The following is a 15,414-nucleotide window of genomic DNA, read 5'->3' on the forward strand; positions in this document are numbered from 1 at the left end:
CACATGCATGCATGCATACATACATACATACACACACACACATGCATGCATGCATGCATACATACATACATACATACATACATACATACACAATACATACATACACATGCATGCATGCATACATACATACATACATACATACACACACATGCATGCATGCATACATACATACATACACACATACATGCATGCATGCATACATACATACACAATACATACATACATACACAATACATACATACATACACAATACATACATACATACATACATACATACATACATACACACATGCATGCATAAACAATACAAAAATACATACACACATGCACACACACATATACATACATATATATATATATATATATATGTGTGTGTGTGTGTGTGTGTGTGTATATATATATATATGGTTAGAAGAAACATATTAACAAACAAAAACGTGAGATATATTTGAGCGTACAGTAAAGCCACAGATGTCCTTGTTAGGTAGGTGTGGAGTGTTTTCATTGACCAAGTATGGAGGCTGTCTTAATGTTTATCAGCGCGGACTGCAGGATGCAGCTGCAGACTGTCTGTCTGCTTTGTTGGCGTGTTTCTAATGTCAGGGTGACCACAGAATGTAGAAGTAGATTTTAAGAGAAGAAGTTGATCACCCACCCTGAAACTCTGTTGAGGGTTGATGCCGCCCGCTTGCAAGTGTGCTAATGAAACTCAGAAAGACACTCTTTGTTTGTGAGCTCTTTCTCACAGAAATTTCAACCTGATATTGTGTGCAGGAGAAATCAGCTTTTATTCTAATTACAACCCAACAGATGTTTTATTTAGTTTGTTGGTGGATTTTTGAAAAGGCCTACAAGGTACAGGCCTAGGGGCCCCAAATGTCAGGGGCCTCCCTGTATGCATGTATGTATGCAAAATAACCACAGAAAGATGCAAAGGAACTGCAGAAGGACACAAAATATCTACAGAAGGCAACAAAACAACCACAAAGACACACTTATCACAAAAAGAGACTACAAAGAGACAACAAACAACAACAACAGAAAAAAAGAGAGGACAAAACCATCACAAAGTCTTTGTCTTCTCCTATATAGGAGAGGTGTTGGGGCCTTTTGCATATCTGTGCCCAGGGGCCCACTGTCTCATAATTGGCCCATGATTTAGTTTTCGCACTGAGTTGAATGAGTTATGTGCTATGACGTGTGTAAGCTACTGTCGGCTCAACCAGACAGTTAAACTGTGTAGCTATATTGAACATCACGGTGAAGAACATGACAAAGGAAATGCTGTCATGTGGTAGCTCACCTCAGAAAAGCGGAAGAATTCAGAACTATGAGGTTTTTTTTGTTGCTCTTGAAACAGATATTCTCTTAGGCGTGTAGCCCATTGATCGGTGGACATGGAGAAGCTGATGGTGTTTTGGCTTCTATTTGCGGGGCTGAATTTCGCTCTGGCTGCAGATATACCGCAATACTTCATGGAGGGCGGCAAACTGATGTTGGACGTGAGGCCTCCATCTGCTGAACCGATCATCCACATCCTGTGGAAGTTCGAGGGTAACCTGCTGGCTGAGTGGGCGAAAGATTTGGTTGAGTTGACCATTTACGGCACCTTTCAGGGCCGCACAACTCTGGACACAAACGCTGGACGTCTGGAAATCAGCAGCATGACTAAAGCTGACGTTGGGTTGTATTCAGTGGAGATCAACGGCAAGCTCCAGGCTGATCACTATAAGGCTGTGTTAATCAAAGCAGTCCCCAAGCCTGAGGTAGTAATAAGACCCTTGACATGTGCCTGTAACTCAGAAAGCTGCACCGCGACCTGTGAAGCAAACACCACAGATGCTTGACCCATCACGTACAGCTGGAAGATGGGTGACGGAGAGTGGAAGGATTTGGGGAAGACCATAGACATCACCAAGGCTGACAGCTCACATGTGAAGACCTTCACCTGCCGGGTAGAGAATCCACTCACTGAGTCAGAAAGTGAACCCCTCTTGATTCTGTTCTGTCAAAGAAACCCTCCAGACTCTGATCTCTGGATAAAGATTTTAGGGGCTGTGATGAGATCCCTGGCAATCTTGGCCCTCTTGGGGACTGTTACCTACGTGGTGTGGTGGAAACAAGAGACTGTCAGGAAACTGTTGTGTCCGTGTTTAAAAGGTGATGATAATGCAGCTTAAAGTGGAGGATCGCCTTCATTTCCCGACAGCAGCCATCAAGAAGGAATACGGTGTGTTTTTACTCAACTATAAAATTAAAATTTGAATGCAAGAGTTTTTTATTGCTTTAAAACCGCTTTGCATAAGTTCATGCTCAGTGCTGACTGATTCTATTAACCATCTATCAGAAGTCATTTATCCATTTACCATGTTCCGTCTTGTTTGGACACTGGTGCCTGCTTGCTAACCAACAATATTGTCACAACTGCAACTGTATTGACATATTGTTATTAAGATGATGGGAAACTGATTATAACTCAGTGTAAAAGAGTTTCCTTGAATAAGTGTGTGTCTGTGTAAAGTCTTGCAATAAAGAGCAACTTCATGACTGTTGTCAAGACAAATATCTGCTGACATCCGTGGAAAAACACAAGTACAAAAAATACTATGTCAAAAGCTGCGGTGGAATATTATTTGTGGTAAGTGCCTTTTTTACCAGAGCCATTATCATCTACATTTGGGGAGGGAACCGTATTCAGTTGACACGTTATGCAACCCAACGCTTTAGGGGGTCCTCAGGGTATGTTCTGAGTATTTAAGAGCATTTTAAAACTAAAATCTTAGATCAGGGGTTCTCAGAGTTTTGATGACTGAATGCCATTTTAGGGAGCCAGCATAAAATGGAGGACCGCACAGGAATGTGCACACACTATGAATTTTTAATGACTTTTTAAATGACATTTTTTTATGATGTCGTGACACTTAACAGAAACATGACAATTATCAGAGATATATGCTGCAACATTCATATTACATCCTGATTTTACACTTTTTATTACATATGAAAGTACTGAAATAGAGACAGCACAGTGTTTGACATTTATTGTACTTAACCCCAAATTACTCTACATTTACCATTAGAAGAATATGAATAAGAAATGAGCTCTAACTTATTGAGATACAACAGTAAAATCCTGCTTTTACATTAATCATCAAGTTCCTTTTATAGTTAAAGTATTTATTTTACTTACATACTTTTACTTAAGTAACACTTTAAAAGCAGGATTTGTAGCAGAGTATTTTACAGTGTGGTGTTAGTATTTTTACTTCAATAAAGAATCTGAATACTTATTTTATCTATCTATCTATCTATCTATCCATCTATCTATTTATTTATGGGGTTAACGGGGTCAGGGATCCCTGGTGCAGTTACGCAGAGCGACCAGCAGGCGTCGCTGCAAACTGTCAGCGAATCAAAACTCAGCGAGCGAGTGGAGAGGGCCATGACGTCATTGTTGGGGTATTTTCAAGATGGCGCTGCAGCCAGCTCAAACACTGAGGGGATTTAATTAATCTTTTTGCCCGGCGGCGACGTTAACCTCGCAGGAAAGAAGGAGAACATCTTGTTGTTTTAAGACGCCGACGAGGAGCATGTTACACCCGGTGAGTGTCAGGTAACGCTGAAGGCTAAGATGGTAGCCCCTTCATCCAGGAACAACAGAACCTGCTGCTGCCGTTGCTGCCGCGGAGCCGGGCCGACCGGGCAGGAGGACTCGTCGCAGGATTTTATGCCCGGGGCCGAGGCTCGCTCGACGGACTGAGTGGTTATGGAAACGACGAAGGAGAACGGAGGGTCGTTTGCCGTCGATTTGAACGAGAACGAAGAGGAAGGTGGAGGTCACAAATCTTACATTGCACTCAAAGACCCCAGCACAGCGCTGCTAGCCGGTGTCAGCGGGGGTCAGGAAGCTGGGAAGGGTCATATTTATGTGACCGGTAACGGGAGGAATGTAAACAGAGACGCCTCGGTACAGCCGCCCCCACACAACAGGGACATAATGTTGGATTTGGTCGCGGCGGAGGAGTACCTCCCCGGCCAGTTGGCTGGCAGCTGCGTGATTTCGGGGGTTTGCGGCGACCACGGCGGCCTGAACGGATTTACTGAGTCATTCGGTCAGGAGGAGCAAGCGATGGTCGGGCTGGAGGGAGGAGAAGGGGGAGGGCTCGGCCTCGCAGGGACCACAGTCGCTTCCTGTCCAGCTGTGCTTGGGGGTCGAGTTTCATTGGAGATGCGGCAGCACCCTGCGGGGGAGAGCGGAGGGGAAACCCCGGATTCCGACGACGTTACCCCGGTAGAAAAGGCGACTGGCGCCGGCTGCATCAGGACTACTCTCCCCTTTGATCGGCTGCCATGCTCGGGGAAGCACCAGCGGAACTGCGCCTGCACCGCCGCGGCCCTCCAGTGTCCAGATGTAAACATGCCCAACGGGGATGTTGACAGCCCCGCTTACGGCGGCCCCGAAGCGGATATCTCTTTCTGTAAACAGACAGGGGTGTTTTCCAGCCCGTTGCTTTTTGGCCAGAGACTCGGTTTACGCGACGTGGACTGTGAGGAAATGAAAGTTGCCAACGGTGGTTTACACATCGTGACCACAGCCAGAGCAACATGTGACTGGCCCGACTCGGACTGTTCCCCCGAAAACAACATTTATTTCGACCGTGGGGCAACGCAGGAAAACGGGGCCGGGTCGGGACTTTGTCTGAGGAGCCAAAGCCACCGCCCCGGGGCATTGGTGTCTCAGTGTCCGGAGGATGCCCCAGCTGCCGCAGAGCTCCCTCACTTCCCCGACTCCTCTTCCCCGGTCCCACCCGAGGACTCCCCCACCCTGGGATCAAGTGCCAAACCCCCCTCGCCCAGCCCACCAACCCACTCCAACGTGAACGGTGACAGCCCGCTGTCTGAGCCCAACATCAGGGAGGATGAGGAGGATTTCAGTGACCCCAGTTTACCCGTCAGGCCGCAGAGTTTGAGGACTAACCTCAACCTCGCGGTGTCCCTCAGCTGTGATGCCACACCGTTATCCCCCGACGACCATGGGGGGTTTTATTTTGGAGACGAAGGGTACGAGGAGGACTTCCGGAACGTGCTGGAAGCGGGTCGCAGACAGAGTGCCCCAGACAAGCTGCCAGACCTGACCGAGCAGACAGACAGCTCGGACCCCAAGCTGATGCCAAAGAGGTTCGGCATCGCTGATTTCTTCACCAGGTAAAATGAAGTGGTGTCTCTGAGTCACATGTAAACACACAATGTGCGAAGTCAAGTGACGTAGTAAAGAAAAGCCCCAAAGCTATGACTGTATGCTAACCACACAACCACAGCTTTATCCTAAACATACTCACTACCTGATTTTATTTACACTGTAGGACCTGTCCCCATGCACTAAAGACTGCTCATGCATCTTAAGATTTGGCTTCAGGAAAATATGTATTTCACTTCTCAACCATTTGTAGACTTCACTGTTCTGCAAAATATTTAAAAAAGGAAGTAAGTCTCTAGACACTTTCCACAGCTTTCCACTCCTTTGTGCACCCACCTCCTCAAACTGTGGATCTTAGAGGATGCAGTACTTGCTCACCTGCTTGCACAGCACACACCAGCGCTGCAAGTCACCCTTATTTTCATCATCATTTAAACAGTGAAGCTGGCAAACATCTCAACTAGCTTTTATTAAATCAGTCTGATCAGAAGTCAAAAGTACACAAGTTTTTAATTTTATCATAAGAAAGAAAAACAAATAAATCTTTGAGCATCGTCTCAAACGCAGAGATGACAACAATCTCCCGACACAATCAATTTCGACATGTTTTTTGGCAGGTTGAACTGTTTGCAGTTGAAATGAAGAGTGTGGAGAAGTGTGCTTGGATTCTGTGTGCAGACCGAAGCGTCTGAAGCTAACTTGGCTAGTAGCAGGCTAACAACAACATTCAACTAGGAGAAAAACAATGCATATTTACATCAGATATTTTATTGTGGTGTCTTCCTGTCCCTCCCAGTCACTGCCACAATGCAGCAGTCATCATATTCTGTTACTTGTATTATTTCATCAGAAACAGGGATGTAAACAATCAACACTCTGTAGGTCAAGTTTGGGTCAAGCCACCTCAAGCTCAAACTGATAACACAGCGTTGTTCTTTGCCCTACAATTTGCCCTCACCGTCAGTTGATCAACAGTGTTGCGGGGTCGGTTGACTTTCTTTAGTCTTTTTGGACATATATTTACAACTCCCTCCTCAGCTTGTAACGTCCTCCATCTGGTCCAGATGTCATTAAATGAACATATTTCAAGTTGTAATGTGGAGCTGGCATTTTGCTCAGCACCTGCACATCTGTTGCAGATGTGACAAATTGATTTTATTTGGGGATATATGTGGTTTAAATTTTTGTGCTCCAATGAGGTCATTGTTTGGTCGGTGTTAACATCTGTCCAGTGAGAAAGAGATCATGATGGGGGGGATAGATGGCGGCATGTGAACTTATTCCAGTGGAATCCTGAATGTTTGTCAGGAGTATTTTGACACAGTGACGTCTTCAACTGTCTTGTTTCGTCCAAACAGCAGTCAAAAACCCAGAGATGTAGTTTAGAATAATATATAACAGAATAAGACAGCATTGGAGTAGATTATGCCAGAGAATGTAAACTATATTGGCATGATAAATGACGTACATTCTCAAAATTGTTGATTAATTGACTCATAATTTCAGCACAATTTCAACTCGGTCAATGGGTGGTCTCTGTGACTGTGGCACACACCTGCTTTCCTCACTAAACTGTCTCTTTATGTGTTACATAGGGAAGAGATGGAGAGAGAGTGTGTCGTTATAGCAGGTTTGGAGGACGTTAACAAGCACTGGGAATTTCCTGTTCCAGTTAAATGCAGCTGTGTACTTAAAAATAAGGAGAGATGTCTGGCTATAGAAACCCAGGCGGAGACATTATTACACATACACATATGTTGGCTGTGTTTCTGTGGTGTTTGATAGATTACATCCACGACAGTTCACAAAGTTTAAAGAAAGATGGTGACAAATTCTCAGTAAGAGTTAGTACAGGGAGGCAGGAGCAGCTGTGGAAAAGAGGTGCAGAAAATCTTTTGGGCTTCTGAACTTTGTTTAGAAAGACGTTAGTGCAGAACAACCAGCTGCAAGATAATTTGATCCTTTCATTTTCAGCCAGTTGTAGATGATCAGATTGTGTGTGAACACAATTCGACTACATTTCTCTGCTCCTTCAAAAAACAGAAAACTGTAAGCACAGTTTGGTTAATGCAAAAGATTCACATATTGTTTGAACAGTGTTAAAATAGTGGCTCTTGAACATTTTTTGCTTGTGATTCTTCACTACGAAGCAGTGTCTGCTTACAACCGCTCATCACAGGCTGACAAAAACTCAGGGAGGAACTCTTGAGTGGTAAGCAGTTCAGTGGAAAAGTGATTTTCCATTCTCGTACTGTTTCATTTAAACAGTCCTTTGTGGCCTGAGGATGTTAAACTATCCAGTGACACAAAAATAAAATGAGACAGCAGTCAAAAAATAGTTCAGTAATAGCACATTTATGCAGCAGAATATTGATTCTCCCTGATACTCATCTCATTTCATCTTAGTGGGGTCCTCAGAGTTTGAGAACTAGGTTACTAATATTAAACACCAGTGTACATATATTGTGGTCAGCTGAATTTAGAAAAAAATAAACCATAAAACTGAAGGAAACTAAATGTCCTTAGTGTAGTTTTACTTACAATTTCTTGGTCATTTTATGTGATAATTGCCAGCGAGACAAACAGACAAACAACGCGCACCAACATTTAAATGTGACATCACTTTCCAATCAGAGACCGTTTCCATCAGCATATCAACACAAATGCAAAAAAAAGAGGTACTTTAACAGAAACAAGTAGCAAAAGTGCAAGTATTTATTGAAGTTTCTTAAGTACACAAATCAGCTTAAGGGTAAGATAACTGTTGAGCTGCACTGGATGTAAGTGGTATTTCTGTGTTTGTGTATGTGTACAAGATAAAGAAAGATGGAGTGAGACAAGGTGATTTAATCAGTATTTAATCATTCTAGATCATCTACATATGGACAAGAGACTTGTGCTCATAACAGTACGATATGTAAACGCTTCCTTCTGCGCAGTGATACAGTTGGTGGGTGTAGTTTGGTAGAAAGAAAATAGTTCCTACATGAAACTGCTCACAACAAGGTCTGTGGATTATCTTGAGTAACCAGGTCATGAGTTCTGGAAAGAGACATTGCTGTTTAGTTTTTTAAAATGTATTTGTTTTGGCGCTTTCGGCAGCATAAGCCGAGTGCTTTATAGTTCAAATATATTGAAGAGAAGGCAGACATCTCTACAGCCGATATCTCGAACATTCGACAACTCACATCAAAGCAATCTAGCCTGATAAATTGCACTGTGGGTAAGAGGAATAATATGTATTTGGATATTGGGGTGAGGTGTCCCTTTAGTGCACACAATGAGGTGGATGATGATCACCTGCATTTAATTTAAATCACAACCTACTCTCATCTTTTCCTCTGCACATATGTTGATGTGTGCTCGTCAGAAGCTTTTTGTAAACACGGATACTCAACAGTTTCTTTGGTGTTTGACATTTAGCAGCTAATCAGATTTCTGCTGCAGAGATCCAACTGTGTTCATTTGTTGTAATCCCTTCCACTGGAAATGACAAACAAATTTCTTATATCCAGAGTTACATGCTCTGAAATTGTGAACTTTTGTCCACATGAACCAGCAAAATTTCTCTTCCATGGTAATATTTATTGGTTTCTAAGTCTCCAACAAGAGAGGCAGATATGCTGTGGGTTAATTCCATATTTAATATTAGTTTCTGCTCTTATGTAAGGATTAAAGAGGGTGTTAGCCCGGCGAGTTGACCATTTGACACATATCAGCTTCTTTTCATAGCCTCTCAGAGCTGCAGTCTGGGGCCTATAGCTGTGTAATAGCTTGCATGTTAATCATGCCCCAGTTCAGTGTATGTGCAGTAAGTGATACAGCAGGGCTCAGTGAGCATTGACTCAGTGCAGCCTTTTTCCTCAGGGCTTAGCCCACATTCACTGCACCCTCTGCTCCCTCTGCTTTCTATTTCCAACGCCGATTCATCACACGTTTAACCTCCGCACTGCTGCCACGATGCAGCCGAGATGTTGTGTCTGTCCGCCTGCCAGGCGTGATGAAGACTACATGTTCTCAGTTCCTGAAAAGTTGATATTTTTGTCAAAATCAATGATCCGTTTCAGATTGGGTTTGAGCAGACACACTCACAGGTGGTTGAAAAAAATAGTATAATTACATCTAAAAATACATATGACCTTTGACAGTAGGTATTTATGTCTGTGCCACTCATGGCATTTACAGTATTTGATGCTACATAGTGAAGGCAGAGGAGAAGATGCGTCGCTTTTTAACACAACATTCTCATATTTCCTTTCCTCAAATGAGAAAGTCACAAAACAAGTAACTACAAAAACAAAACAAAAAACAACCACTTTCTTAAATCTACGTGTTGATGCCTACCATTATTTTAAGGCCACAAATTCTTCTATCAGTAATTTATAATACCTTTACCTTCTTATCAGTACATCCTTTAACCATTTTTTGGACCCAGCCTTGTTCCCTTAAAACTGTGCTCGTCCTGGTCCAAGTACCTAACAACACTGTCAAGATGGTGGTGTCAGACTTTTGGCTCATTGACTGTTTTTCGGTGCTCACGCTGACACCAGCAAATGGAGCCTTTTCAGAAATCAGAGTAGAGTCGAGCAGGTTGGTTGAGGAGATCAAAGCTGCAGCCCAGAGGCAGACAGATTGGCTGGTAGCTGAAGGGATGTTTGCTTAAACCTGAGACGCTGCAGGAGGGAGAGTTCAGCCGGCTTTTACAGCCTCATCTCTTCTAATGTACATCTGGGCCAAACACAACAATACTGTCTCACAAACATGCCGACAACAAGCCCAGAAATAAAGAATATTTATATCATACATGCTAGTCTTTGACTCAGACAAGGACGTTAGAAAACATTAAGCGATGTGGATCTGGAAATTCCAGATCAGACCAGAGTCCTTCGATGCACAGTCTGATCCAGTACTTAAAATCAGATATATCGATGTTTTCTATCACAGCACTAAACTGTTTCCAGACCTCTGAAGTGTTGCCCACATCTCAGATTTCTCCAGTGATTCAAACAGATTGGGTGTTGCACTCGTTGATGTTGTTGGCTATTGCCACTGTATCCACAGTGTAGGCACTGCGTAGACATGTACATTACGCTGTAGCCTGACATGGATCTTCCTAGAATTGTAACTACATGTCGTGGCAATGCAGATTTCCTGTTTCTTTTTGTAAGCTGAAACCATTTCCCTCAGTGTGATTAAAGCCTTTATTTACTTTTATTTCACAGATAAGAAACAAGAAATCGTGAAGACAATAACGCCTCCTCAAAAATAGCATTTTAAATTATTTCTGTGATTTATCCTGGCCTTATATGAATAAAGGAAAGTCTGCTAGCTGCTAGGCTAAGTTATGCTAATAATGCTAGCATATTGTATATATGGGGAAAACGTTTCTAATATAAAACAACTGTTTTGTTGGTGAACCTTGTGAGTTACAGTGGAGCTGAAATTTGTTATTTGTTGCTCTTGTTCCCAGCTTCACATGTGTAGAGGAAAAGTCAGCCATGTTAAATGTCATAGCCGTGTCCTAATAGCGCTAGCATGTTGTATTTGTGGGGAAAACGTGTGTAGCAAAGGACAACTGTTTTGTCTGTTAACCTTGTGAGTTGTAAAGAAGGCGATTTTTCTACTTGTGTCTGAAATCGTCACTATTAAGATGTGTTTAATGTGTGTTTTAGGGGTGTTTTGAATCAATCAAACTTTACAGCACTTCACAGAAACCCCACTGCTGAATGGCGTTTGGAGGTGTAACTGCAAAGTGATACAGACACATAACCACACATACATAACCAAGTATAAATGGCAGCGTAGGCGTAGAGCTGACCCACAACTATAAATCAGGCTGTTAGCATAAGGATGGGATTTCTTGTGTCATAGCTGGGAAAACTGATACAAGTGTGGACGAGATGGATGCAGCTGAAAGAAAGAAAATGTAGTCAGCATTAGAGTTGTCTTTAAGTTGTTTCCTACGATATTTTGTTTCATACTGTGCTTGTTTTTTTTACTAAGCACACAGTGTATTCACTTCCCTCAGTCTAAGGGAGACATCAGTTTGCACTTGATTGGCCCATTTCTTACTAAATAACTAACCGCACTAAGTGCCTTTTACTTAAGTTGACATCTTTATCCAGTTTGACTTAGACTGATTGCAGTGTAAATATTTGATCAACAACATTACAAGTAATAATGAGCAAACTGAGTGGAATTGCACCCTGACAACATTCCTGTAAAAGCCATACGAGGAAGTGAAAGAAGGCTGAGGAGAGTTTGAGAGCCAGAGGGGTAATTCTTTCTGTTTGATTACTGATGCAGTGAAATCTGGTGTGACTGGCAGGTGTAGGAAAATTTCTGTTTGTTAAATCTCCGTCTGCGTCGGGGCCTGGTTTTGGTTTGGACGCGGGCCTCAGCAGCTGGCTTAAATGTCACGGCGTCTCAGAGGAAATCCAGACAGACGGAGAGGAACGCCGAGGAGAAAACAGCCCGGCTGGAAAACCTCCACGCTGGCTGTTTGGTTCACAGTGCTGAGTGCAGGTCAGGGAGGGTCAGCAGCAGAAGAAAATAAATCCACTCAACAAATACAATCAGGAATGCTACTTCATTTAAACTACAACTATTAGCCTGAAGCTGTTTAACAAACCAAAATGCTCAACTTTTCACCTCCTGCTTTGTATTCACACTCTGACTGTTTTTGTCAGATTCAAGCTTTTAAGGGTCAATTTACCCATCCATTAAATCATGAAAATTGCAGTGCTCCCATCCCGTTTCTAATCACGCAGAGCTGGATACAACTGTTAAATTAACAACATAATAACGCTGAAATGGCCTTGTGTTTAAGAAGCAGTTATTTCAGGAATGGTGAATAACCACACCAGTTTCGGCAGCATTTGTAGTGAGATTGTTACACAATGCGTACTTGAATCAAGTGGTATCTGGAGAGATGGTTAACGTGGCTATCAAAAAACACAAGCACATTTCATTTTAATGTTATGTTACAAATTTGGCATTAGAATTTTTGGCTTAAAGTCCAGATGAAAAGGCATTTTGAGAGCATCTAGCTTGAGTATCGTGATACAGAGATATAATGTTGGGAGGATATTAATATATATTGATTTGATAGTGGAAATGTCAGTTGCTGAAGCAGTCCACTGTAAAACACCTTGCACATAATCTGGAGCTGTCACAGATTCATCTTTCCTCAAAGTGAATGAATTCTAGCTAGCAGCCTGTAACCACAGAGGAAATGAAGACACACTGATGTAGCATGCGGTTGCTGGCTAGCTAACTTTGTAGGTTAGTTCAGATTATTTGAAATGGGGTTGTATAAACGTACTTTTCCATAGTCAATCTGTCAGTACGCCCCCAGTTTGGAGAAGCGGCAGGAGTGCTAAAATGGAAGATAAGCAATGTATTGCTGTAAACAAGGGCAGCAGCAAAATGTAATTCGGCCACCTAAAAGAAAATCTATAACAGAATAAGTATGTTCTATATTGAGAGTATTTTCAGGGAAGCCATTGACAGCTTCAGTGCCAAATGTTGCCCTCTTCGAAACAACCAGCCTCCACTGACAAAAACGGTAATTCTACTTCTCTGAACACAAGAGCTGCTGGTCTACCGCTGCCATGATCAGTTAGTTAGTCTGTGTTATTGTGTGATTTCGGTGAATCCGAACTAACCACTGTAAATGCCAAAGTCACACAATGACACAAACAAACCATCTTATTACGGCAGGCGTAGACCAGCAGCTCCTGAGTTCAGGGATTTAAATTGACTGTTTTTCTCAATGGAGTCTGGCTTGAAGAGAGTGATGTAATGGCTTCAGTTCCCCGTCAGAAATTTCGGTCTGACGTAAAGGTAAAGCAGTGAAAATACTCTCAATAAAGCATACACTTAAACTGATGTTGATTGTTTTAGATGGGACTGGCTAAAATGCGTGTTACTGATGGCTAAAATGCGTGTTACTGCTGGCCCCCATCCGCAGCAGTACATCTCTTAGCTTCCATGGTGGTACTCCAGCCTGCTTCGCCAAACTGGGGGCATACTGACTGACATCTCCTGAAGGTAATACATTAACTGTGGTTAAGTCCCTCATACAGCCCCACTTAAAAAATCTGAGCTATCCCTTTAATCTTAGCTCTGTGTAGCTAAAAGCTGCAGACGGACTGATGGGTGGATGTCATGATATGATTGGTTGGTACTAGCTTACATCAGCATACTTCATATTTTATTTTACAGGAAGAAAGCATGATTAGATTTTGATACCAGAATATGAAGAAATTGATTTTTTTGTATTTTATTTACATATATTTTTGTCATATATCATTAAATGGGAGCACAATACGATAACAGGTGAACTATCACTAGAACTGTTCGCCCAAAAACATACAATTAAAACTTTTTGGCTATCAAGAAAGCTTGGAGTTTATTGCTATTAGCTGTAACTCTGTGGTGTTTGGTTTGTGGTAAATGGGCCAAAAAACAAAACAAAAAATACTTATAAAAACCCATCAGTAACGTCTCTTTCCAAATTCTGTGACGATACAGGCCGAACCAAAACAGCAAGCTTTTCTGCTCTATCCCCTCCTAATTCCCTTTGTTCATTTTCATTACTTTACACGCTCAATTCATGCTTGGGAATTAAATTAGCTCTAATCACCTCTGTGGTGAATTATTTATGCACACTCATCCTGTGCACTCCACTCAGGGAATTAGGTTAGATCCTATCACACACATGCTCACACTGTATCTGTCGCATTGCATTTACTGCTTCTTTCCTGCTCTGCTAAATAAAACAGGAGCCTCAGTGTAGTGCCTTTTTATAATTTTCAGCTACAGGTGTGCCGCTCAGGTGTCGGGAGAACAAGGCTGCTTCTGATCTGAGGAACAGCTTGATGTAACCGACACAAAGGGAAACATTTTGTTTTACTTTTCACATGCAGGAGTATGAATAGTGACAACCTCACCTGTTGCATCTGCCCTACTAACACTACTGGTAGCTTTTTTCTTGTCTCTAAAAGGCGGATATTATCCATTTACTGTGTTTGAGCATTCCAGCTGGAACGTTTGGGGATTTGTAGAAGCTGATCTGTAGCAGGTTCAGTGTTTGATCCTCTTTATTTTTTCTCTGTGTTAAGGCTTCCCACAATTTAACCAAAACGTTTAATTTAATGTAGAGTATGACTAATTTAATTTAAAGAGCAGCTCCCTCCAGTTGGAAAATCCCGGCTAAATGGCCACAAAGTTGAGAAAATAACTTCCTCTTTTCTGTTTCTAATGCGTTTTTTCGCATATTGCACAATAACTACAACAAGAACAACAAAGAAAACACTTTCTACTTCTTATTTACTACATTTCAGAGAGAAATATTATGTTTTTTACTTAACTACAATTACCTGGCAAGTTAAGGCATTTCACAAATTAAGATTTTTATACACAGAACATGAAGAGCATATAAATATGTCTTGTTATTTATTAAACTATCCAACAGTTTAGATAATTGTTGAGGCGACTTTTTTGTGAAAAAACATTTCATTGTTTGCTTTATTTGTTGCGTTTCCTGTTCACAGTTGTAATGTATTAGTAGTAATGCTGAGGTTTGGACTTTTGGTTGGACAAAACAAACATTGTGAATGTGTCACTTTGGGCTGTGGGTCATTGTGACAAACATTTCCCAGTATTTTTGCAAACCAAACAAACAGTCAATTTGTGGAGAAAATAACCATCAGGTTAATTCATATTGGAAATAATCATTAGTTATTAACAGTTGTGGGGCACTTCTTGTACTTTGAACGTCCAGTGAGTAGGATTTATGGGGATATATTTGAAGAAATGGGATGTAATAAAGCCTATAAGTGTGTTTTTTTCCTTAGTGTGTACTAACCTGTAAATAAGAATCGTTGTGTTTTGGTTACCTTACAATGAGCCGCATATATCTACATAGGGAGTGGTTCCTTGTCTATGGAGAATGCCATGTTGCACAGCTATGTTTCTACAGTAGCCCAGATTGGACAAACCAAACACTAGCCATTGTGGTTAAAAGCCCATCCCCATCCATCCATTTTGTTTTTGGATACGAGACCTCTGTGGATAATTCAGCACTTGGTAAAAACCTCCTGAACAGTGTAGGATTTAGTAGCATCTAGCGGTGAAGTTGCAGAACTGAAACTTCTCCCATGTGCCAAGCATGTAGGAGAATTACGGTGGCAATGCAAATATGCTAAAGGCCA

The 15,414-nt window shown here is 41.9% G+C and overlaps 1 protein-coding gene and 1 pseudogene across 1 annotated transcript in view; both read left to right on the forward strand.

The window, feature by feature from the left end:
* Window positions 1-1,318: 1,318 nt before the first annotated feature.
* On the forward strand, window positions 1,319-2,545 carry LOC144458373 (SLAM family member 9-like; annotated as a pseudogene).
* Window positions 2,546-3,429: 884 nt separating this feature from the next.
* The window catches only part of LOC117248279 (TBC1 domain family member 12-like), a 36,282-nt gene continuing 24,297 nt past the window's right edge, over window positions 3,430-15,414 (forward strand). Inside the window, exon 1 of the mRNA XM_033613214.2 lies at window positions 3,430-5,205. Coding sequence (XP_033469105.2) covers window positions 3,767-5,205 — 1,439 coding nt within the window. The 5' untranslated portion in view covers window positions 3,430-3,766. The remainder of the gene's footprint in view (window positions 5,206-15,414) is intronic.

The sequence above is a fragment of the Epinephelus lanceolatus genome, chromosome 17 (assembly GCF_041903045.1).
Source record: "Epinephelus lanceolatus isolate andai-2023 chromosome 17, ASM4190304v1, whole genome shotgun sequence".
NCBI classification, from domain to species: Eukaryota; Metazoa; Chordata; class Actinopteri; order Perciformes; family Serranidae; genus Epinephelus; species Epinephelus lanceolatus.